The sequence below is a fragment of the Carlito syrichta genome, unplaced genomic scaffold, assembly GCF_000164805.1.
Source record: "Carlito syrichta isolate Samal-C Ts95f unplaced genomic scaffold, Tarsius_syrichta-2.0.1 Scaffold308095, whole genome shotgun sequence".
NCBI lineage: Eukaryota > Metazoa > Chordata > Mammalia > Primates > Tarsiidae > Carlito > Carlito syrichta.
In genome coordinates this window covers 307,607-333,332 of record NW_007252191.1, presented here as the reverse complement: position 1 = coordinate 333,332, position 25,726 = coordinate 307,607, and the positions used below count along the sequence as shown (strand labels likewise).

General features: G+C 34.4%; 1 protein-coding gene across 1 annotated transcript in view; it reads left to right on the top strand.

Moving 5' to 3' along the window:
• LOC103267277 (laminin subunit alpha-2) overlaps positions 1-25,726 on the top strand; it is a 443,000-nt gene that overhangs the window by 110,547 nt on the left and 306,727 nt on the right. Inside the window, exons 10-12 of the mRNA XM_008064880.1 lie at positions 4,028-4,188; positions 20,031-20,171; positions 22,454-22,627. Coding sequence (XP_008063071.1) covers positions 4,028-4,188; positions 20,031-20,171; positions 22,454-22,627 — 476 coding nt within the window. The remainder of the gene's footprint in view (positions 1-4,027; positions 4,189-20,030; positions 20,172-22,453; positions 22,628-25,726) is intronic.

Here is a 25,726-nt window from a genome sequence, read left to right as displayed (position 1 = left end):
TTGGGAAGGTGAATCTTCTCTTTCTCTCTCTCTAATTTACTTTCTAAATAAACTATATTCTCTAATCTAAAAATAAATAAATAAATAAAAGACTAGCAATGTTTCTTTGGCACAATTCAGCTTACCTGCTTTCTTTATAAAATAGTAAGATAATCAATTTGAACATTACATGCCGTCTTAAATCTTGAAATATATTTTTTAAATGATCTATTTTAATATTCAAATGATGAATTACTGAGATCATTTTTCATTTTAAGCCCTTTTTCCTTTTTTGGTAACAACCGAATCACAATGTTCTTTTCAGTAAGGCCATTTAACTCTCCCCTGCCTTATTTAAATAAGTTTGTTGTGACTGAAAAAGTTTAAAAAATGAAAAAGTAGAAAAATAAATATATAATTCAGTGGCAATCCAGCAGAGACACCACTGTTAATATTTTTGTATAATTTTGATATAGACCTGAGCTGCAAAATTGGATGCATATGAATACATTTTTATCTTCATGCTTAATCTGATGACCCTTTTAGAAAAGAGTCCACATTCTCGTCTAAAGAATTTCACATCTAGAGAAATTTTTGGTATTGCTTCTTTTAACTTTATATGATGAATTTCCCCCAAGTTTATGAAAAATTTATCTGAAATGTGGTTTCAGCACCTAAATAACATTCATTATATCGTTGCACCAAAATTACTTACCCACTCAACTCTATATAGAAATTTAGATTCCTTCAGTTTTTTGTTTGTTTACTATAACCAATGCTTTCATAAAGACTATCCCTTAAAGTATGTTTCAATTATTATCAAAATAATAAATATAGTAAAATACACTTTTTACAGTAAGGAAGGTAATAAAATAGATAACAATAATGTGCTCTTCAACCTATTTATGCCAGTCTCATTTCCAAATTTAAATATCCTGAGCCTTTGTTGAGTTACCTTTACTATCTTCTTTTTTTGAATTACCTTTACTATCTAAATAATATTCTTACCAGTATCTTTCTCACCATTACATATTGTCTATTGACTCCATATTAAAAGTTTAAGAAACACTTAATTACACCACCTCCCTCCTTCTCTCCACCTTCCATACGTTTTCACTATGTGTTTCTTCTGTGATATCTTTATGATGTTAAATAGAAAGTTTAAATTTTTATTTCATCATCTATTAATTTAGACTTTCTACTGTACAGGATGAGAAAAAGACCATCCCTACCTTTCCCACCACCCGGCAATGTCTATCAATTACATACTTACCTTTTCAAAAATTTTAACAGATATATTTGGTCCTGGACCAATAATTAATTCTCATAATTTCAAAATTGAAGTCTAATAATCAAGATCTGTAGTATTGTAATTAGATTCATATTATTAGATATAGATCTGAGTTGTAAAAGTGAACACATACCTGTATTACATTTTTATCTTTATGCTTCGTCTGATGACCTTTTTAGAAAAGAGTCTAAAACGTGATATAATGGTTTGTGTTTCTTCATCAGATTGTATAACCAAATAGTGGAAAATGATATTTTGGTGTCTTATTGACATTAAATTGACTGCTGAAGAAATACAAATGTATTTCATCTATGAATTTTCTTTTTGTTTTCTTTATTTACCTTTGGTGTAAGGTAGACTTCTTCCCCCATAAATTTGTAAGAGTTCTTTAAATACGAAAAACAATAATAGTATGTCAAACTTTTTACAATTTCCAGATTTGATTTTTGTGTCTCTATTATTGATAAGAATTTATAATGTATAGAACTTAAAAAATTTTTTATATAATCTGTTATCAAAATTCAGTTAATATTCGGTAGCTATAATGACACAATCCCAAGACTATTATGTATTTTAATATTTTTCTATTTGATGTATTATGTCTTTATAATCCTAGATTATTAATATATTTGTTTCCTTCATTTGTATGATTTCATTTTATGATACTTAATTTCTTTTTTTTTTTTGAGTTGGAGTCTCACTCTGTCTCCCAGACTGGAGTGCAGTGGCCGCTCCCAGCCACCGCAGCCTCAACCCGCTGGGCTCCGGCGATCCTTCCGCCTCAGACTTCCAAGTAGCCATAATTACAGGCATGCGCTACCACGCCCGGCTGATTTTTTTGATTTATTGTAGAGATGCGGTCTTGCTGTCCAGGCGGGTCTGGAACCCGCGGGCTCAGGCAATCCACTCACCTCAGCCTCCCAAAGGCGTGGGATTACAGGCTGAGCCACCGAGCCCAGCTGATACTTAATTTCTTAATCTGTCTGGAGTTTTGGTATATTTTATAAGGAATGTTTTAAACTACATTTTGTTTTCCAACACTTTTTTTATTCATCTCCATTTAATATTATTTTTATCTATTTAGACATGTTAGATATATTTATCTTATATTCTGTATCTGTTAGTAGCAATCTCTGCATTTTGAATTTGATTCTGTATTTTGATTTTCCTCTTAACCCCTATTCATTGGGGCTTCATCTTCTTACATGTTCTACATGTGTGTTTTGTGTATGTGTGCATGCATGTATATATATTTCTTGGTATATTCTTTCAAGACCCTTGGATTTATGTGAGATTCTCTGATAATGACCTCCTAACTAGTGTAGGACCTAGGATTTTTTGTTGTGGTTCACCGAAACCATCCTCTATAAACTCTAGTCTCCTTCATCAGAATTTGCCAGTCATCTCCAGGAAAGACACCGACTTAAAGGGTAATTTACCTCTCAAGAAGTCATTTTCATAGCTTCTCATTTCAAAGGGGTTGCTTTATTTCATACCAGCACAACCAATCTATCCATATTCTTCTCTTCCTTCCTTCCTTCCTTCCTTCCTTCCTTCCTTCCTTCCTTCCTTCCTTCCTTCCTTCCTTCCTTCCTTCTTTCCTTCCTTCCTTCCCTCCCCACCTCCCTTCCTCCCTCTTTTTTTTTAATCCTGCATCTTCAAGTGTTCTGAATAGGAGAAAGTCTTTGGACATCTAGTCTACAATAATTCCAGAAACAAAAGTTAACACAGGCATTGTTTATTACATGGAGTACCTCTATACTTAGTCTCAGTTTATGGAAATTTTAACATCAGAAGTTGATGTTAAATTTCTCACTGCTTTTGCAATCAATGTAAAGTGAGAGCTTATCTTATTGAATCTAGTTTATTTGAATTCTTTGACCCTAATAGCTATTACTGCAACTCTCTTTTAAGAATATACTTTTCTTATATTTATTTTCTTTAGTTTTCAATATTTCTGTCCATTCTGTGCATCTCTTCTGCACATTACATGTTCATGTTTTTAATAGAAACAGTAAGACCATTTAATTCATTTATATATATTTAGTATGTATGTTTGACACTATTTCTGTCATTCTGTTTTATGCTTTCTCACCATAGTTTCCTTACTTTTTTTCACCTCTCTTTTCTTTTTTCTGATGGACTATTTGCTATTCATTTGCATTTATCTTTTTTCAGATTTTGGAGGTCTATAATTATATTTATTCATCCTGTATTTCATTTCCCGCCTCTATTTCTTCTTATCCCCAAAATATCCATTCCCATGAACACTTCTAGTTTTTTCTCTAGTAATATGGCCAACAATGTTGTTCTTATACATCTTTATTTCCAAGACTATCCTGCATCTGTGATAGCCTGAACAGGCAGGCTTGTTTTATGCGTCATCAGGAATGGACCGGTTAACACTTATTCTTCTCAGTGTAGTGTCATGAGTCTTAAAGTTTGGAGAAATTCCTCTGTGATCATTGTTACCATTTTTCTATAGCCTTTGGCTTTGGTAGACACTTTGAGATTTCATCTTTCTTTTTTTAATTTTTAACATGTTTAAAGGTACTTAGAAGGCACTATTTTAGCATAATAGTACTAAGCTTCTCATCAAACCCTGTACCCTTTGATTTTAACTTTTCTTATATGATATACATGAAGACTCTAATTTTTTGCCAAAATAGACTTTTATAGGCTACTATAATTTAAACTTTAAGAACTAAATTGTGTGTTTGTTTTTAAAAGGTTGACGTGTATCTCATCTTCTTTTAGGTCTGGCACCTGGGTCCTGTCATTGCAGAACTGGCTTTGGAGGCGTGAGCTGTAATCGTTGTGCCAGGGGCTACATGGGTTACCCAGACTGTGTCGCCTGTAACTGCAGTGCCTTGGGGAGCACAAATGATGACCCTTGCATTGGGCCCTGTACCTGCAAGGTACCTCGTTCATTCCAGTAATGTCTCACTGTCCAGACAGAAGGCTCCTCTGTCCAGACAGAAGGCTCTCACTGTCCAGACAGAAGACATCTTCTGGCGACTTTTGTAAATAGCCACTACCTAGTTTGTACGTGGTGCTCTTGTAAGCGTCTTTAATTACCTGTGAGGGTCGCTATGGCAAGATGTCCTTAAGGCATTCGCTGTTTATCTGAAAACCTGCAAGTGCAGAGGATAAGTCGCTTAAGAGTCTGTGTCATTTTATAACAAAAACTCTTTTTTCCTACTGCCCAACTAGTCTGTTAATTTACAAATATACAACGCTAAAGAGAACAACCCTTTAAAACTACAATACACTCAAATGTATTGTACCTTTGCATGTAATTCCCAAAATAATTCTGCCATGGATTTCATTCTGGATTTTTAAATAATCCTCTGAAGTTTGGTCCCAGATAGATCTTTTTAAATAAAATAAAATTAAATTTTAATTTGGTATTTTAAAGATACAGGGTATAATTCAGGGTGAGATATACAAATGTTCATTATGCAGGTACCATTGTTGCTGAGGTGTGTTCCCATCCCCTGGCAATTTCCCTCTGCTGTCAACCCCTTTCTTATAGTATCATGATAATCATTCAAGTTCCACTTATGCGTGAGAACATGTGGTACTCAGTTGACCCAGATAGTTCTTAAAATACTCACCATATTCAAAATCTTCTGTTTACTTGCCAAAATGTAAGAAACCCTAGTGGAACTGGTTAAAGGCACAATATGTTCTCTCAAGAATAGTCTTGGATATGCAACTTTATTTCTTGTATACCTTTGGGTAATAACACATCATGTTAACACTAAGGGATGCATTACACCTGCAGTTTATCCGCATAGAGGAAGCAGAGGCATGGGTGGGTCTGAAATGATAAGACTGATTTACTTTAGCTACAGTAATCAATTCCATAATGTTCGGATCAGTGTACAGCTATGTTAGCTGTGAGAATGGACAAGTTTTCAAAAAAATTAACCTGCCATAATGTCGCAAAAGTTACTACTTCTTTTCTTTGTTTTCAAACAAAAATAGAACCTTATTAAAATCTCTTTTATTAACTTGTTACTCTTATCTAGGCTGTAAAATATTATATACTAAATTGATGCATGTGTATATATGTGTGTATGCAAATATTAAGCCATTGCATAGTAATAAATAAGTATGTTCGTATTGGGACAAGAATGTCTGAAATATTGAGCTAAATATTATAATAGTTACAAAACAAGTGTATGTTTCATTGGCACAACATAGACAATATCTTTAACTACTGAAACAATAAAACTCCTGTCTACACCAGTAAGTGGAAAGTCTCCAAGCTCACGGTAAACAGTTGTCATGTCCTGGAATATGGAAAATTGACCAGATGCAATATTATCATTATTATCATTCCAATATTATCTGAAATGAAAAATTGTTCTCGCAGACCAAAATTGTATAGCAGTCTGTGAGTGATGGCTTGCTTAAGGACACTCCCCCTCTCCATTCTGAATATCTTTTTGGGGAATCCTGCAGGCTTTCAGTACATCTTCTCTAATATTTATCAAAACATATCTTGTGTGTGTGCTTTTTTGTTTTTAACTCCACAGAAATCTCTAACCTTTACCACTAACTCAAAGGACAGACAAAGCTAAGCTTGAAATGAAAGAGAACCCCCCCACCCCTTGTCTCTAGAATATAAGAAATCAAACAAGGAGGGAAAAAAAGAAGCATTTCTATGTACCTACCGTTCATAAAATGGTGATGTCTGGTGTTTGCCAGGAAAGAGTAGCACAGGAGTTATTTTCTTTGGTAAATATTGCGAGAAAGGCTAGAAGAACAAGAGCGCCATACTGATTAGCAGGGCTCTGAGGGAAGGCCCCTTGAGCGACTCACTGCCTGGCTTTCAGCCGAACTCAATATTGTATCGTGAGCGATTATAATCCTAATAAGCAAAATGCCTCCTGCGATGACACTTGAAGCTCTACACAGACAATTAAAATACAACAATAAACAACAATTAAGAAATCATGAAAGAGAATGAAAAATTAAGTAAATAGCATCATTAAAATAAATGCCTTTCAACTGTGTGATACTTTAAATAGAAAACTGTTAAGTTTTTATGAACTAAATTGCTTTAGAATAAAAACTCACAGAAAGCAAGTTTCATAAAAATCACAAATTATATGCATACATCAAGAATTATATCACAAAACTGTATCATAATAGCACAATAATATCATATTTCAAAATGAGTTACATCACAATATATATGCCATATACTATAATTAGATGCCTATAGTTTCCTGTTTAAAAGAATAACACATAACCCAGTATTTCAACGAAAGGCACTTATTAATGTAGAGAGAAATGTGACAGTTCATATTGTTTTACACAAACATTATTTGACATAGGTATGTCAAACTGATTAGTAAAAAGATTGTGGATCAAAATGCTATTTAAGAAGCAAAATGTTATTGAGGGACTGAGAGTCTAGAGACTTCAAATAAAATGACAGATTTTTGGTTGAATAGAAAGAATATATACATACACGTCCATATATTTATTAGTAACTTTAAATGAGTATTATCTGTAAATAAAATAGAAATTACACATAAAATAATGTCTATGTATTAATCTCCAAAATTCATCTTAACCTTAAACATTTGTACATTTATTTTCTTATACTTACAACAAATAAGAGTTTTTTTCTAATTTTTATTGGAAAGAAATTTTTTACTAACTCAAGTATGAAGATATTTTGACTTCATTATGAAGTCTTGGGCCTAATATTTTTTCTACTGCAAATTTTAAATGACCGATATTCTGGTAAAATGCCATACTGAGCTAATATGGACACGACTTTTATTCAATTTTGCTATTTTAAAAACACAAATATGCTGGATAAACGTAGCAAATAAATTTATATACATGCAGATTCAGGAAAGAAAGGAAAATTACTAGATGTAAGACAAAAGAGGGAAATATAAATTAAACGTAAGCTCAAACAAAACAGCAACTGGGGTCATGGGTTGGTGTAGGAACCTAGTCTTAGTTTTAAGAACAGAACTATTGTTTGGAGTTTTAATGCCCTCATGATGACTTGACACTAAGATTTGGATCCACAGAGGGAAATGGCAAGTGAACTCGCTTAATGGCATCTCTAGAAATTATTGATGATGGTGAGATGGGTGCTAAAAAATTCTTCCGGCAAGCCTGGAGAGGCACTTAGAAAACTTTCTTTTTTTTTCTATGGGACTCTGCATAGGGAAAAATTAGTACCTTGTGCAAGACCAAATTCCCAAACCTGTGTGCCACATGGGGATAGGGTCAATTTTATTCTTCCTTTACGTGCTAGAATTCTTCAGCAAGTCAAGCAAATGGTATTCCCAAAGGAAAAAAAAATTGCAGCTGCCACTGAAAATGAGCTCACCACAAGCAGCACAGTACACAAAAGGAAAATAACTCCAAAAGAAAAATCCATAACCACAAAAATCAGAATATTTGTACACAAAGAACTGGAAAACATAGTCTGAAAAAAATTGTATAATCATAACAATATGTGATTATATTTTATCCCATAAATAATAAAAATATGTTTAAAATGTACACTTGCAAAAATATGATTAGAAGATTAAAGAATAAATAAGAAGATTAAAAACAATATAGCAGGGCACAATATTAAAATTGTAAAGATTAATTGGTTTGGTAAAGTAATCCATATAATTTACTTCTAGAAATAAGTAGTCATTGAAATTAAAAACTCAATGTATAGTTTGAACAAGAGATTAAAAACTGCTAGAGATTCAGACCTGAGAACAATATCGTAAATTGAAGTGGAGAGGTAAAAAAAATTAAAAATCTATGCTAACTGACTGATAGAATCATAAAATTCAACAGAAGTTTAGAAGGAGTTGCCAAAAAAGAGATTAGATGAAATTGAGGAGAAACAATATTCAAGGAGAAAAAAATAATCATGAATTAAGGAAAGTTATACATCCTCAGTTTGAAGAAGATAAAAAGAAGTCTACCTACAGTAGAACACCTGTCCACCAGCAAGACAAAGATAAATATACTAAAACTCAAGGCAAATATCTTTATTGTGAATGTTTACCATTCACAGTTCATCCTCATTTAAAGAAATATTAAATGTTTGTACATTAGTGAGAAGAATATTGAAGCCATAAGAGAGTTCCACTAGATAGCAGTCTACAAGAATCAATCTATAAAAAACATTAACATTTCTATACACTAGTGACGACCAAATATAAAATGTAATAATAATATTTAGAATTGCAACAAAACTTTATGATACCCCAAAAAAACTGTTTTCAAAATGGAGATAAATTTGTAAAGTTTATTAAACAAAATTTTAAATAAGAGAACTGGTGATCATCAAGTACCAGAGAAAATCTGGAGAAATAAAAACCTTTACTGTTGCTATTATTGGGTGAATTAGTACCACAATTTAGGAGGACAATATGATATTTTCTAGTATCTTTGAAAATGCTAGAAAATCCTGCTAGCCAGCAATCCCACATCTAAACATTTACCCTAAAGAAACGCGTACAAAAACAATATGTATAAAGAAGTAGATAAAATATTTTCAACATAGACCTACTTACTATAGTGAAGATAAGAAAAAAATCTAAATGTCTAAAATAAATAGCAAAAATACAGAGTAATGTTCTAATTTAATCCAATAAAATAAAGTTACAGTGAATAAAATAAGTATATGTATATAAACATTAATACATTTCAAAAACTTCAGGTGATGTGAAGAAAAATACCATTATGTCATTATTTATGTCAAGTTGTAGAACAAAAATAATTCTATATTGTTCATGGATACACACATATATAATAAAACACTTAAATATACTCATATGATATATACAAATTTCAAAATAGTAGTTAACTTTATAGAGTATGGAAGGGAATAGAACAGAATTGAAAAAAGAACCAATTGTGTCTTAATATTATTTCTTAAAACATATATCTGAAGCAAACATGTAAAATATAAATTTTTTTACCTCTAGCTTAAGGATAATGGATGTCATATTGTATGGATTTTTCTGATGCTTTAAAACAATTCCTAATTTAAACCATCTTTATCAAAATAATTCCATATTTTAAAAGAAGTGAATGAAATCTTAATAAAATACCAACTATATATTATTACCTCTACTCCTAAAGTCTTATTGTCTAAGCCTTCTTTAGACAATATTAATGAACATTATCCTTATTATATTCAAAATATGAAAATAATACTAACTCTGCACACTAAAATGTTTATAATTTTTGCATTATTAAATATTTTGAAATTTCTGTCTCTTCTTATGAATTACAAGAGGCAGGTCAATCTCAGATATATGACAAGCCAACTGAATATAAATGCTGTCTGACTCTCAGTATTTGTTTATTTTAAGTACTACATGCTAGAAAATGGCTCTTTGCAGTTTGGTGTCACTCACTCAAAATCAGTTGTTTGCAGGGTCTGGTAAACATATAATTTGACCTTGATCTAGGTAGGAACGTGTACTTTTATTTTTGTGATAGTCTTATAATAGAAAGATAAACAGTGAAGTAAGCGACTGTAAGTCGAGCCAGGCAAGGTGGTTCACGCCTGTGAGCACTTGGGAGACCAAAGCTAGAGGATTGCCGGATCCAGGAGTTCAAAATCAGCCCAGGCCACATAGCAAGGTCTCATATCTACAAAAATCAAAAAATTTGCTATGTGTGGTGGCCCATGCTATAATCTCAGCTACTTGGGAGGCTGAGACAGAAGGATCACCTGAGCCCAGAAGGTCAACACTGTGGTGAGCCGTAATCATGCCACTGCCCTCCAGCCTTGGTGACAGAGTGAGATCCTGATTTGAAAAAAAAAGAAAGATTGTAAGTCAAAGTTTGTAATTGTATCTTGTTTTGCTTTGTGAGTGTGTGTGTGTGTTTGTTTTTGACTGGAGTCTCACTCTGTCACCCAAGCTAGAGTTCAGTGGCACACTGCTCATGGTCACCGCAGCCTCGACCTGCTGGGCTCAGGCAATCCTTCCACCTCAGCCTTCCAAGTAGCTGGGACAACAGTCACACGCCACCACGCCTGACTAATTGTTGTGATTTACTGTAGAGATCCCATCTCACCAAGTTGTCCAGGCTGGTCTCGAAGCCCCTGGGCTCGGGCAATCTTCTCATCTCAGCCTCCCAAAGTGCTGGGATGACAGGCTGAGCCACCGCGCCCAGGCCACTTTGTTTTTATCGCACTCTGCACTACGTCCTTACTGGCCCACAAGACTATGTGATCTGGCCTTGACTTTTCTGTCTTCAAGCCTTGCTTAAATTTGTTGAGTCACCAAGCTCTGGAGCTGTACAAGTTCTATTTCACGCTGCTTGGAAAACCTCATTTCCTGCCCTCTCTGCTTGCTTATCCAGGCCCAGTTCAAGGCTCAGCTAAATCTCCGCTCCCTCAGCAACGGTGTCCTGTGTTCCCCCAAATACACAGCATTCTCCTGCCACAGCCACTTTGCACCTTTTCCTTTCCCTTTACGGTCTTCTCATAATTTTCAATTCAGTTTTATGTCTTTCTTACCTCTGGTGTTGGTGTGGACCCTATATATTTTCTTTATCATGAAACAATGAGAAAATAACATTGAGACTCATACCTATAATGGAAAGAGAGAAAGAAGAAAACTAAAAACTTGTGAAGCTTTGACAGTCACTTAACCTATCTGATTTCATTTCATAATCTATGAAATGGTGATATTGAATCTTTTCTTACTTACTAACTCTTAATAGATCTAATTATAATATCGAAGCCCTGTACATATATAAAGATACTTGTAAATACCTGCTGGATTACTTTTTTGTTGTTTATATTGCTTTTGACAAGTAGAAATATGTTTTCGTGGTTTTTTTCCTTAATAGAATTTTTATGGTGTATTCACATTTTCATTGGTTTTGGATTTCCCTCCTCTTTTTCATTTGTATACAGGAAGGATCACCCCATTAATTTGTAAGGTTTGATTCCTGGACATTTTTACAAAGGACTTTTAATTTATACATTTGATCCTAAATCTAAATTGCAAATGTAAAATTTTTAGCATTAAAAAGTTCATGCAGGAATTTATCCCTTGCAACAGCTACAGTTCAAATATATTATATATCAATCGTTAATCTTTTTTTTTTTTTTCTTTGCGTTAACAGGCTCTCTCCTTAACAAAACTTTAGACGGGCTCCTCTGGGCCTTCTTTTGAGTAGGCTCCCTGTGTAGGCCTTGTTGTTCCCCCAAACCTAGTCCAGCTGTAGCATGAGGCTTGCTAAGTCAGTTTATTGAGAATCCTAACCTTTGATGTGTGACCACCCTGGCCTGCCTTCGTCAAGAATCTCCTTGGGTTGGTTAGGTTGGTTTAGTAAGAATTCTCCCTACCCTTGATGTTTCCTTTTAGTAATTGTCCATCCTCTGATCCCCACCCCAGTCTTTGGCTATAAATTCTCACTTGTTCATGCTGTATTTGAAATGGAGCCCAGTTCTTTTCCTCTATTGCAATAGTTTAATAAATCAAATCGGTTTTTACCCTTTAGCTATTGTCCAACTCCTGGTCTCTTTGACATAATTAAAAACTAAACTTGTGAAAAATGAGAACTTCTCATTTTTTATTTATTTTATTCTCTCTTTCCCTAACCACCTATCTATTATCTACCCTGGGAACAGTGTGTTTTAAGAGTAAGCACTCAACAAATACTACTAATTAACTAATTATCCTTCCTTTTGTGAACTTCTTTTAGTACTAGGATGCAGTACTAGGATGCAGTAGTATGAAGCCAATAACACGAAAAAGCCCTGTCATTGTAATTGACTACAAACACCCAAAAAACCAAGCATGACTGCAAAATTCCTGAAGCAATTATCACAAACAATAACTTAAATGTCACCGAAGCTATTCCTGGTAACTTTGTCAATAGAATTCCCAGTTGACTAACAATCAGTTAAACATGTACTGCTGAAGTTGTACCTAATTTATAAGGAGGCAGCTTCATGAGAAAGAATGCGGGGAATTGTGACTCTCTTTCTCCAGAGGGAAACTGTAAAGAGAAAACTGTAGCAAAAAGAAAATTGATGTCAACCCAACAGTATCTGACTTCAAGAAAGCAAAAATAAAAGAACTTAGCAAGGTTTTTCTAATTCAACTGTCTTTCTAGGGGAAAAGAATACTGAAGAAAAAAAAGTCAGCTGTTACCAGTTTTCTGTTTTTGTTTTTTGTAGGGTAGGCCACACATAGTTAATTAGACATCCAGCTATATGTTCAATGGAAATTTGTGTCTAAAGCACACACTTCTCCCTAAAAAGATATAAATTGATTCTTGAGAGGCAAAAACATTATATTCATTTTATGGATAAGGCAGACATATTCACGTAGTTCTTCATAACATAGATTATAGCTGTAGTATTTAAATTTCATGGTGGGAATAATTATGAACAAAATAAATAAGTTCCTTTGGGAAATGATAATGAAAAAATAGGTTGGATAGTTTGAGAACACTAGTCCAAAGAAAAGTGACATTTTTCTTTAATATAACCATATGTAAAAATGTAAAAATATTTGTTATTTATATTATTTACAATGGAAAAATAGTGGACTAATATTAATTCATATTTAATTTTTATTAATGTAGCTGATTATAATGGCCTCGAAACAGTTAAAGTAGAATATTTGATTTTAAGAAAATAAGGTGACATAAGGGAATATTAATCTCTAGAGTGGAAGTCTGGAGCATTCTAGAAATTACCCTATTTTGTAAGTTTCACTGTGAAAATTATTATTATATTTGCAAGTTGATAATAATTTTTAATGAACTCTAAATAAATAAAATATTTAAAAGAATTTATTGGATTAATAGGAGCTACCCAATAGAAATGGAAGAAATTTAATAGATTAGACCTTATTTTGTTTAGATAAAATGTTAAAACAACTTTTAAAAAATTTATTAAATTGTATGCCAATAACTTTTTAAAGTTAATCAATACAAACAAGTGGTAGAATAATAATTAAAGGAAAGAGAAATCACGTAATGACTAAAATAACATTTAGTCTGGAAGTTACAAACTTTTACCATTATTATTAGATAGTTAGGGTTATTTATATTTCCTTATGTACTTTAGGGACTGAGTTGGATGGTAGCATGGTATAAAATGTGATGTCTGCCAACCTTATATATGGCAAGAAAAAAATCAATGGTTCTACCGTTTGTATTTATTTATTCAGTTCAATAATAGCCTATAACAGATAGTCTTACATCTGGAATAGTTCCAACTGAGAAGACAGTGCTACAGTAGCCTGTTTTAATCTTACCATGAAAACCTTAGTATACATCTTTTTTGTTCAACCCCATGGCTTTTCTGTTTTATTTTTCCTTCAGGAGCATGGGATAATGAAGTCCAGAATCAGACCCAGGGCATTTATCTGCACTCATCTTAGGGCAGTGTCTTTTCTCTGCCTTGTGTTCTACTTATCCCGAGGCAGTTTCATGAGAAAGAATACAGGGAAACTATTGTGACTCTATTTCTCCAGAAATAAACTCTACGGAGAAAACTATAGGGGAAGGAAATTCTTACTTTCTTTGTTATAATCCTCTTAGGGCAATTTTATATTCCCTTTGATATGTCATATGATGTCTTCTACATAGTAGCTCAGCTATGATTTGATGAATGAATAATATAAAGAATAAAAGAACAATAAAAACAATGTTCAGAGCATTTACTAATAATTTGATATCTGTAGCAAATGAAATTAAATTGCTCGAAGAGTTCACCCACAAAGCAGATGGTTCACTTTCACACTGGATCAGTCATATCAAGAGAATCCTCCAAGAATGAATCAGGAATACAATCAGGGGCTGACTCATAGTTGACAATGGTTGATGAGTCACAGAGAAGTTTTGAAAATGCAGTGATGCCCCTGAGACCCTCACAGAAAAAACTGAGACCTAGGTTGCCAACATTGTATATATTAACAAACTCATAGAAGGTGGGAAACTTGGGTCTCTTTGAAGAGACACACAAAAATCCTGAAGCACTATGTTTATTTGCACTGTGCTACTTTAAATTATGTAAAATATACTGAATATCCAACTGTGATATTCCCTAGTAATCACTGTTTTAAAACTAATATTTTTTTAAAGAAAACTTTGGAAGCACGATTCTCTAAATAAAAAATTCTTTAGACATGTTCTTAAAAATATACTTTCTCAAGGGAGTTAAAAAAAAGGGAAGCAGAATCTGATATAATTTTTTACATGTTGAGACATGTCTAGAAAGCAATGTTCTAGTGAACTAAAAAGATTTTCTCCCTGAATCTCCATCTTTCTACCAACTTCTAAAGGATCTTTAACTAGGCCAGAGGGGAGACATACAAAGGATCTTCAAAAAGTTCATGGAAACCAAATGTTATAAAAAAAATAACTGCACACATTTCAATTTTTTTGACATCAAAATAAACTTGTATTAACTCATTGTAACATATCTGAACAGGATCTAGTTTGAGGCACTAAGATGTACTTACATAAGACATCAGTTTGAAGAGAGTCCCTATCAGAGCAACACAAATTCTGCTACAATTGAAGCAAAAACAAACATCATATTTATAGCAAAATTTGGATGAATGAATGGTGGAATCATTGATGCTTTATGCAAAGTTTATGGGGACAATGTGTCAAATAAATCAGCAATTAACAATTGGATAACTTGTTTTAAGAAGAAACAAGATGCAGTAGCAGACCATACACATCAATTTTCAAGGAAAAAATTAATATTGTTCTTACTGTAATTGAAGAGGACTGATGATTAACAGCACAAATAGCCATAGATATCTTGATTGTTCAGCTTACACACTTCTGACTGGAAAATTAAATTTAAGCAAACTTTCCATTTGATGGCTACCAAAACTACTGTGCCTGGATCAACTCTAGACAAGAGAACTTTCAATGGAAACTGCAACCAAGTGGGATTAAGATCCTAAGCATTTCATCAAAGCCTGTAACAGAATAAAACATGGCTTTACCAGTATGATCCTGAACAGAAAGCACAATCAAAGTAATGGCTACCAAGAAGTCGAAGTGGTTCAGTCAAGCAAAAGGCAAATAGTTAAGAGCAAAGGTCACGATAACAGTCAGTATTTTGCTTGTTTGAATTTCTTAATGGTCAAATAACAATAATATCTTCTTATTGTAGAAGTGTTTTGAGAAAATTACTCAAATCTTTAGTAGAAAAATACCCAGGAAATCTTCAACAGAGAGTTCTTCACCACAGCAATGCTTCTGCTCATTCTTCGTCTCAAACAGGGGCAATTTTGTGAGAGGTTAATGAAAAGTCATTATACATTCACCTGACAGTCCTTATTTGACTCTTTCTTACTTTTTTTGTTTTAATCTCAAAATACATTTTAAGGTCACCAATTTTTCTTCAGATAACAATGTAAAAAACACTGCATTGGCATGCTTAAATTCCCAGATTCCTCCATTTTTTAGGAATGAACTAAATGTCTGCTATCATTGTTTACAAAAGAATCTTGAACTTAACAAAACTTATGTTAAAAATAAAATGTATACTTTTCATTTTTATCTTTTAATTCCATATTTCCATGACTTGTTTCAAGTCCCCTTATGTAGTACCCTCAAGCAGGTACTATATCCACCATCTTTACTATTTATTTTTTGGTTTGGGTTTTTTTAGTTTTTTTGGTTTTTTTAGTTGAAGTCTCACTCTGTTGCCCAGGCTGGAGTGCAGTGGCACACTCATGGCCACCACAGCCTCAACCTGCCAGGCTCAAGTGATTCCTTCCACTTCAGCCTTCCAAGTAGCTGGAACTACAGACATGCATCATCCCACCCAGCTAATTTTTGGATTTATTGTAGAGTTGAAGTCTCGCCAAGATGCCCAGGCTGGTCCCAAATCTGTAGTCTCAGGCAATCCTCTCACCTCGGCTTCCCAAAGTTCTGGGATTATAGGCATGAGCCACCATGCCCGGCCATCTTTACTATTTAGTTATGGTTTAATATTTGTCTGTAGTAGAACCTGAAAACAGTCAAAGCCTAGCAGTTTGGTATTGAGATAATCTACCTCAATGTGATTAGAAATGTTAAAAAAGAAAGAAACTTTTGACAAATTTAATTTAATTTAGTTTCTCTGAGCAAAGAATGATTCATGAATCAGGTGGCTCTCAAAACCAGAAAAGGTTCTGAAAGCTCTCCTCCTTAATGTGATCAATGAGTATTTATAGATTAAAAAAACAGAAGAACAAAAATAGCTTGATTGGTTATATCTAGGTGTTTGTCTTATTTGGCAGCCTGTGACTGGCTGAAACTCAGCTGCTTGTGATTCACTGAGACCATCTGTTATCTGTTCAACAAATATATTCCTTAGTTTGGTTCTTGGTTTGTTTACTTATTAAATTGGGTTGCATTTCATTACATGGAGACTCACAGTTCAAAGTTATCCGCAAGCTAGTTTTAGTTTAATTTAACAGAAACTACCACTCACTAAAGAAAAAGTATAGTGTATACTCAGGGAATAAAAAGCAAGAGACTAGAACCTTAAAGTTGTGGCATTAAGCAGACATGCTGTGCAAAATTGAGTAAGGTTCTTGCAAATTTTGTAAAAGACTATGATCATTCGTGAAGAAGTTTGAAGCCAGCCACAGGGGCTTACACTTGTAATCCCAGCACTTTAAGAGGCAGAGGCAAGAGGATTACCTGAGCTCAGGGGTTCGCGATCAACCTGAACAACATGGTGAGACCTCTCCTCTACAATAAATCAAAAAACCAGCCGGGCATGGTGGCACATGCCTGTGAATCCAGCTGCTTGGAAGGCTGAGGTGGAAGGATCACCTGAAGGCAGCAGGTCGAGGCTGTGGTGGCCATGAGTGTACCACTGCATTCGAACCTGGGTGACAGAGTGAGACTCCAGTTCAAAAAAAAAAAGAAGATTGAAATGATTTGGGCATGAGGAGAGAGAATAAGATTAGCTTGAGACCTTTTATTTTGTTTCAAAGATTTATTTCAATAAGCAAAGCAAAATGACCTCTAACAGGTTTTTTAAAGTAATCTATAAAAAGAGTATATCATGGTGTATCAGGGGTCCCCAAGACCACTTTAATTGTCAATGGCTCATTAGAAAGACTCGAGAACTCAGAAAAGCTGTTATATTCATGTTATGCTTTGATGCACAAAATGTTATAGGTTAAATTCACCAAAGACAAAAGATATACAGGGAAGAATCCAGACGAGACCAAGCACCAGTTGTCCTCTTTCAGTGGAATTCTGCAGACTGTTTAATTCTACCAGCAACAATGTGTGACCACCTGGAAGAAGTAATGCTAATTGGAAAAGCTCACCCAAGTCTTGGCATCCAGTGTTTTTCTGGGGGATCTGTCATGTAGATATGGAATGTCCATATTACTTACCTTAATACTCAGTCTCTGGAATCCCTAGAAGTCAAACTGATACAGCATGGACCAGGGCCCCCAACTGAACAAAATCAGGCATTCAGGATAAATGGCAATGTTAGCATAAAATATCTAGTGTGACTCTAGGCCCAAGGTACACAAACACTTTTAGCAGGCAATGTATTCCAAGGACTTATAGGTTATTGCCCTATAGTGTAATATTCTTTGTGATGTGCAGGGTTTGAACACCCCAAACCTGTTGAGTCAACCCTTTACTATACATATAGTAATGAATGTGTCTTACATTTCATAGACGTTTTTTACCTACTACTGCCAATTTAAGTGACAGGTATAGTTCTGTTGATTTATCTCCTACCAGACAACCATTAACGACTTACCAATTTCTGAAAGAGAAGGTGCTTATCTCTTAGGATAGCCTTAAATGTTCATTATCTGAGGGTAGGGACCCTGAATCTCAAGTAGCAAGTGAAATTCTTAGCATATAAGATGCATTAAATGCAAATAGAGTATTCCTTATCTGAAATGCTTGGCATCAGAAGTGTTCCAGATTTTGGATTTTTTAGACTTTTGGAATGTTTTCAGAATACATATTGGTTGGGCATCCCGAATCAGAAAATCTGAAGTCTGCAATGCTCCAATGAGCATTTCCTTTGAGTGTCATATAGGAACTCCCAAAGTTTCAAATTTTGGATGTCAGGTTGTCTTTTTGTTTTGTTTTGTTTTGTTTGTTTAGAGATGCTCAATTTGTACTTTTGCTTTGAAAAAAAAAAAAAAATGAATGAACTGTTTACCTTTTAAATTAATTCCTGTTTCTAACATCTTTTCTAACATGAGTCTTTCATTCTGTCTTTGCCAACAAGTTGAATTTTTAAACAATGCTTCAAGGTTTAGGTCAAATTTCACTCCTGTCATAAAACCTTCATAGCAGGAATTAGTGCTTCTCCTTATGTTCCACAGTTTGATCTGTTTCTGAGAAGTACTTACCGTATTCTACCTTGCATTATAGTTGATTGTGAATGTATTTTTTTACCCAGCTAGAAGATAGCTTTTAAAGACAGAGACCTTGACTCACCCATCTTTATAGTGTCTAGAATTCCTATCCTAATGTGTTACTTTGGGTTATTAAATAAAAGTGAATCTGCAATTATTTAATCATAATTTTTTTCAAAGTCCTATTACCAGGCTAAAATGGAGTTAAGGAAGATGTAACTAATGCCTACAAATTTCTAATTGTTGAACTCAGTCTGAATCTCAGAATAGTAGCACTATAAGCTTTCAAATTAGAGTAAATGAAAAGTAGATTAGAGTGAACACATAAGAACACAGTGTACAGAACAGCTGTACTGTGTCTCCTCAATGGGATAAGCTAAATTATAATTATAGATATGTTTCATCTTTCATGCTTTTGAAGATGCTCTCAACTTCAGTGCTTTGGGGATTTATTTGCCACTATAAGTCTGAAATTAGTTTGATTCGTTTTGCTGATATTTATCATCTCAAAATATCTGAAATCTACCTTAAAAATAAAAGTTAAAAAAACTGGCAAGAATGTTAGTGGGCAATACTTCAATTTGTGTTGCATATAAGGATGCTAAAGCCGAACACATGTAACAAGACTAGAGACACCTCTTTAAAAGTAAGACTCCCACCAACGTAGAAGTGGTTGAGTTTATAATAGGTCCTAGAAATTGAGAGCATAAAAAGTTAATTTCAAGCAAATTATTATCTTGGACATAAGAACCTCTTTGTTTATTCTTACAAATTTCACCTTATTTTTAATGCCATTTTTCTCTTCTCTTCTGCTTATTCTTACATGTTTTTAGATTTTATCATGCCTATCTTATGCACAGTCTGGGTTTATTTAAACATATTTTTTATTAAACTTTCATTTAAACATAATAAAATTTATGAATTTAGTGTCTAGTGTTGTGCCCAGTACCCTGTTATTTTCTCAAACTATAAAGATAAGTAAGACAGGCTTTCTATCTCTGAGTAGATTACAGAGAGAAAAACCTTAGAACAATGCTTTTTGTGTGTGGTTATCATAGGGCAATGTATAAAGGGCTAAAGAAACACAATTGAAAGAGAAGTTTGTTCTCCAAGAAGAAAAAAAAAAGACTTTAGAATTGAGATAATAAAGGAAGGCAGAGGCAGGAAGATTGCCTGAACCAAGGGGTTCGAGTCCAGCCTGGGCAACATAATGAGACACTGTCTCTAAGAAAAATTTAATTTAATTTAAGGTAAATTTTTAAAAATATGATTGAGAAGGTAAAATGAAGAATGTCAGTAACAATTTCCTTACAGAGACAGTGATACAACTCTCAATTCTGAAGTGTTCTTCTATAGCTGAAACACCTCTCTCTTTACAGGAGAACGTTGAAGGAGGAGACTGCAGTCGTTGCAAATCTGGTTTCTTCAATTTGCAAGAGAATAATCCGAAAGGCTGTGATGAGTGTTTCTGTTCGGGGGTTTCAAACAGATGTCAGAGTTCCTACTGGACGTACGGCAAGGTAAGCAAGTGCCATTTGCCTCTGGATGCGCCTCCAGGGGCCTTCACGTTACTGTTATTGTTGTCCTTCTGTACAAAATATTTAAAACGCTGTTTTCCTAACTGTGAACTTCTACATAAAGTTACCCTGAAGAGGTCATGGAATTTTCTTCAGATGCTATTGTGTATTTTTTACTCAAAGTCTTTAAGGTTTTATTTGTAACCGTGTATAGACTGGAGCCTCTTAGAATAGATACATGTTAACCTTTTCAGTGTCTATGATTAGTACGTGAACCAGTAATGGCATGAATGTGGCTTCAACCCCCAGGACATATGATTTAATGAAGAAGACATTAGATAGTGATATCGAGAATTGCATTTTCTGTTTACCAGTCTGTTTTGTGTGCTCTCTGCAGTGTTTTTTATGCTTTTGGTGGACTCTTTCATTGTTCAAAAGGAACTTTCAATTTGGTGAATACCCTGGAAAAAAAATAGAAAAACTTTAAATGATTACTCAAGCTATTAATAGTAACTGGGATTTTCTTCCTTTATATATAAACATGCTTACCGTTCTAACTTCGCTGTCCATACTCCCCACTGCCTTTTCACCTCAGTACAGAGAGCATTTTTGTCCCCCATAGAAGAGGTATGAGAGACAAAAAAATAAGACCTCCAGGGAATGTCAGACAGCCCGTGTAACAGGGCTGAGAGTACAGAGTGGTGGGAAGTAGGCTGGAGAGAAGCCTAGAGGGGAAATGAGACACTGGACCTTACAGAATAGAGGATGCTGAGAAGTCGGGATATTCTGCTTGGAGGGTCATGGACAGATTTTAAGCAGAAAAGCGACACGATCAGAGTTGTGTTTTACAAACTGCTGTTTTGATAAATGATCTCCCGAACACTTCTTCCCTTCAACATTCATCAGCTAACTAATCCTGAACACAACTACCAGATATTTTTCTCTGCTTGTATGGCTTTTAAGTCAAGTCTGAAATATGATATATGCTTTATCAACTGTTCTGCTCTCAGAGCAGACTTCAAAGAATCAACCACAACTGGATATCTAGTTTAACTTCCTCATTTCATTTATTGAGTCCCACCCCTCCCTCCAGACTTTTCTACTGAGGTATCAAAGTTTCACAGCCAGCCAAGGGGCAGAGCTGGCGCTCAAGCTTTGATCATCAGAAGCAGGGGTCACTGAATTCCACTCAACTGCCTTGGGATGCCTGAAGGGTGATGTTGGAAAGGGAAAGAAAGGAAGGTGTATGTTGCTTGTTGTCTAACAAGCCAATACATTTTTACCTGGTCTCTATCTCTCTTTTGAGGCAATCCAAGTGATTTCACGGCTTTGGTACAAACAGAATCAAATAATCTTCATATGAAGATATTTGAAAAAGATTTCAGCCCCATATTGTCACTGTTACCATTCTGTTTCCCATCAATTGCAACCCATCAGGTCACACACATCTAATGGACAGACCCCTGGTAGCTGGTAGCCTAACATCTCAGTCATCGGTGTTTTGTCCTGATTAGGTAGAATGGTTTAAATTAGAGGTGTAGCTGTATGCCTGACCTCGGCTGGAGTATAAAGACGTAAAAACAAATCATTATGCATTCCCTTATTCCTCCTTTAAGGTTCCTTCCTTGTCTGGGCCAGGGAGCTATAGGCTATGGGTCCCCAGAGCTCTTCCAACCATATTCGAAGGAATACATATAGTATTGAGAGGTGTTGTCATAGCAACAGGCTGGTGGATTCTAATGTCCTTAAGCATCAAAGTAGAAATTTTAAAAAGTGGGAGGAGAGGAAATACTGAATGAAAAGCCACCCTTTAGGTACTTGCATATTTTATTTCTCTTTTTTCTTTACAAATACATATGTAACACTTTCTGAAATATTTTTTCCATGAGCAACAATAAATTACTAGTGTAGTGAAAAATATGAAATTCAAAGTCCAACTATTTCATAAAGTGTATAATGTTACAACCATTGTGTGACTCTGAATGAATTTCTATTTTTTAAAAAGTGATTTTGGAACCACCTTTTTTTTTTTTTTCAAGTATAGGATCAATAAAAACAGATTATGATATAGTACCATGAAAACTCCTGGAAACATCAAGGAAAAAAATGGAAGCTCTATGAATACTTGCGATACCTTTGATTATAGTCACAACTTTTATTTTTTTCTAAATGTTTACTTTTTTTAAAAAAATTCAAAGCATGGGCATGGCAAGAAATGTGGAAGAGAAAATAAACGGATGGATTTCTTTTTTCCTAATCAGTGATGATTGTGTGTTTTCTCTAAGATACAAGACATGAATGGCTGGTATTTGACTGACATCTCCGGCCGCATGCGCATAGCGCCCCAGCAGGACGACCTAAACGCACCCCAGCAGGTCAGCATCAGTAACACTGAGGCCCGGCAGGTCCTGCCGCCCACCTACTACTGGAGTGCACCTGCTCCATATCTGGGAAACAAAGTAAGTCCACAGGGGTTTGCTTCCCACTACTCTGCTTTAACTGACAGGTCATGAGAATGGGCTTTATCCTGTGTTTTTGTTGTTTTTTTTTTTTTAAGAAAGATGAAGTCAAGGAATAAAATACAAGAAATAAAGCAAGATAGAATCAATCGAGTTGGGCATTTCTCCCACGCTGTGCACGACATCAGTGGACCATGGTGTCCCTAGTACCCAGCTTTATATAGATGGTGTTCTATGTAAACTTTTTGAATGAATGAGCAAATTAATGAAGCCTCTAGGATATTTTTATGAAGCAAATTATAGATATGGGAGAGATTGTGTTGTGCTTATGTGAAAATAGCTGTTTGATAGAGTTGTCTATGGGGGATACTTACTGAAGTTTTTCTCATCTGTCTCGCTTTTACAAAACCGGTACTCGAGAGATTTACTTTTTCTTCTACCTAGTATGAGTGTTAATCGGAAAAGAAATATATGGCATAACTAATGCTTGCCACAAGGCTGGTGTAAACAACATATTTCCTGGAACTCAGACAGAGAGCCACCCTAAAAGTGCCAGATTGGAAGGATATGTTTGTTTTAAAGCCCACACGTGTATAAAAACACGCAGATAAACAAATGTAGCAACCTCAGAAATGCAGACTTTTTTTTTCCCTGTTGAGGATTAACTCTATCTAAATAGATGTCCTGATGTTTAGAATTTTATCTTATTTTGCCTAATGCTTGATTGGAAACAAAATTTAGTGGCTTAGTTCTAAATGTGAATATGTGCCTGTTCCATGAAAGTTAATACCATGTCAGCTGATAGTTAAATTACCTTATCACACCAGATGTGATGATGAAAAAGAAAATCCCTTAGTGAATTGATGCCATTTACCTATAAGAATATAGCATTACTTATGAGGAAATCTTCACCAATTAAACAGATAGAAGTATATGTATATTTAGGGATTGTCTTGTGTGGCATGTGAATATTGAAATAGAAAAACTTAGTAACTCATATACTCCTCAGTGTATGGGAACTGGTGGTTTTGGTTGATTGAAAATTTTTAACTCGTGGACAGTTTCTTATTTTTAACAGGTTTCTAAATGCTATTATGAAAAATGTATAAATGCATAAAACACATTTTTCAATGAATATGTATTTTAAGAGACAATGTATGTTGCATAAAACTCAATAGCTGTTATAAAATCTAATTAAACTTTTATTTGTAAGGCCCTTTATGACAAAAAGTCATTTTATCCTATTCTATTTAGCAACCTCCTGTATTTCCAAAAAGAATAAAATAGCACATATGACTTGAATTTCCACTGCTTAAAATTGCCGAAAAAATAAATATAAAAATAAACTGTTAAATTTGTTTTTCTGCTCTGAGGAGCTCCAAGAAGAGCTTGGGTCAAAATTGAATGACTTTCAGAGGTCCTCTTTTTTTTTTTTTTAATATGATGGTGACATTTATTTAAAGATAACTTGTAATAGAAATATTCTTTGCCATATTTTCCATCATTTCTTCTTTGGTCATATGCTTTTTCTTTCTGTTGGCTGACAATCAAACTGACAGAAGGAATGCAAGCAAATGGGATATTAAATAGCATCAGAGCAAAGATTTTGGACATCCTGTTCATGGTTGTTGGTTCCCAAAGATAACTTCCCTTCTCCTGGCTGAACTGTTTCTTATAACCACCCACAATGAAACACTTCATCTTCCCCTGTAGATCATTTTCACATCAAAAAGCTATGCTTGCCTATGCTCCAGTTTCAGTGAATAAAATAATGGTAACAGGGTGTGCAAATTGTTTGAATATGGAAGACTTTTTTTTAATGTAATGTGGAAGCCCTTGGTGGTTTACTGTCAGGCATCTCAGTATGAATGAAACAATTTGCCTTAATAACTGAACCATATAAATTTTTGATGCTACAATAATACTGCAAGCTCTCAGAAATTACCACAGTACATCTTAACTGTCATGTCACATCACGTAAATTATAGTCATGATGATATACTTAGCTTGGTTGATTTACTATCTTGCTAAGGAAATGGAAAATTGTAGGGCTTTGTTTGTAAATTCAATAAAGCCACTTTTCTAAATAGTTGAGACTAAATTCTTTACCCATAATTGCTGTTCAAATCAGGGCCATTGTGAGAATCTGATAGAAATAGTATATTGAGATATGGGTGCAACTGCTTAAAGACTGGATTTTGTTTACTCTGTGGCCAGTAGGCTGTGGTTCATAATCCCTTCTCTGCTTTTTTAGTGTTAATTCCTAAGTAAAAAAATAAAATAAAATTTATGAGATGCTATTAGCTTTTTCTAAATATGTAGATACAAATTTTCCAACGTTTTTCAAGATGTTTGGTTATACGGCTTCTTGTAACAGAAGGGAGATACACTGTGCATACTCTCTTATAATGGAGATGCCACATGCTGTTATACTTTTTTAAGAGCCGAATCCCAAATAATAAAAGTACTCTCACATGGGACACATTTTGCTAACATAGAAGTCTGCCTGATTGTAATAAAACTCAAGAATACTAGCCAAGTTAGCAAAGGAGTACTTTTTATCCTGCAAAACATTTTTACTCTGGGAGAATGAGGTATAAATAAGTGATTATAAGTATATACCTGGGTAATGAATGAGACCTAGGAAAACTTATCACATTTTCATACTTCTTATTTTTAAAATTCCCATGATCTCGACTATGAATTAATTCCTCAACAACAATCTTGATTTTTTTTCTTACATGTGAGTGAATATTGGGAACAATTGGCACCATCAAGTGTTAATTTTCCCAACTCATTCTAGATAGTGGAAGAGAATTAAATCAGACACCCAAAGGGCTGTAGTAGGCGCATTTCATTTTCAAAATGCTTGGCACATGTTACGGCTTGATTTGGGGGCATTTGTTTAAGCAACCAGGGAGGAGTGGGAAAAGCTAGAGGACAAAGCATCCTGCTGGTTTGCTGCAGGCTGCAGCCTTTCAGAAACAGTCTGGGAATATCGGAGTTGGGTAATTGACTGCCTTAGTAAGCTAAGTGCTACTGGAACATCGAAATAGTCATTTACTTAAGGTTACCCTAGTGGTCTGAAGTAGTTAGTGC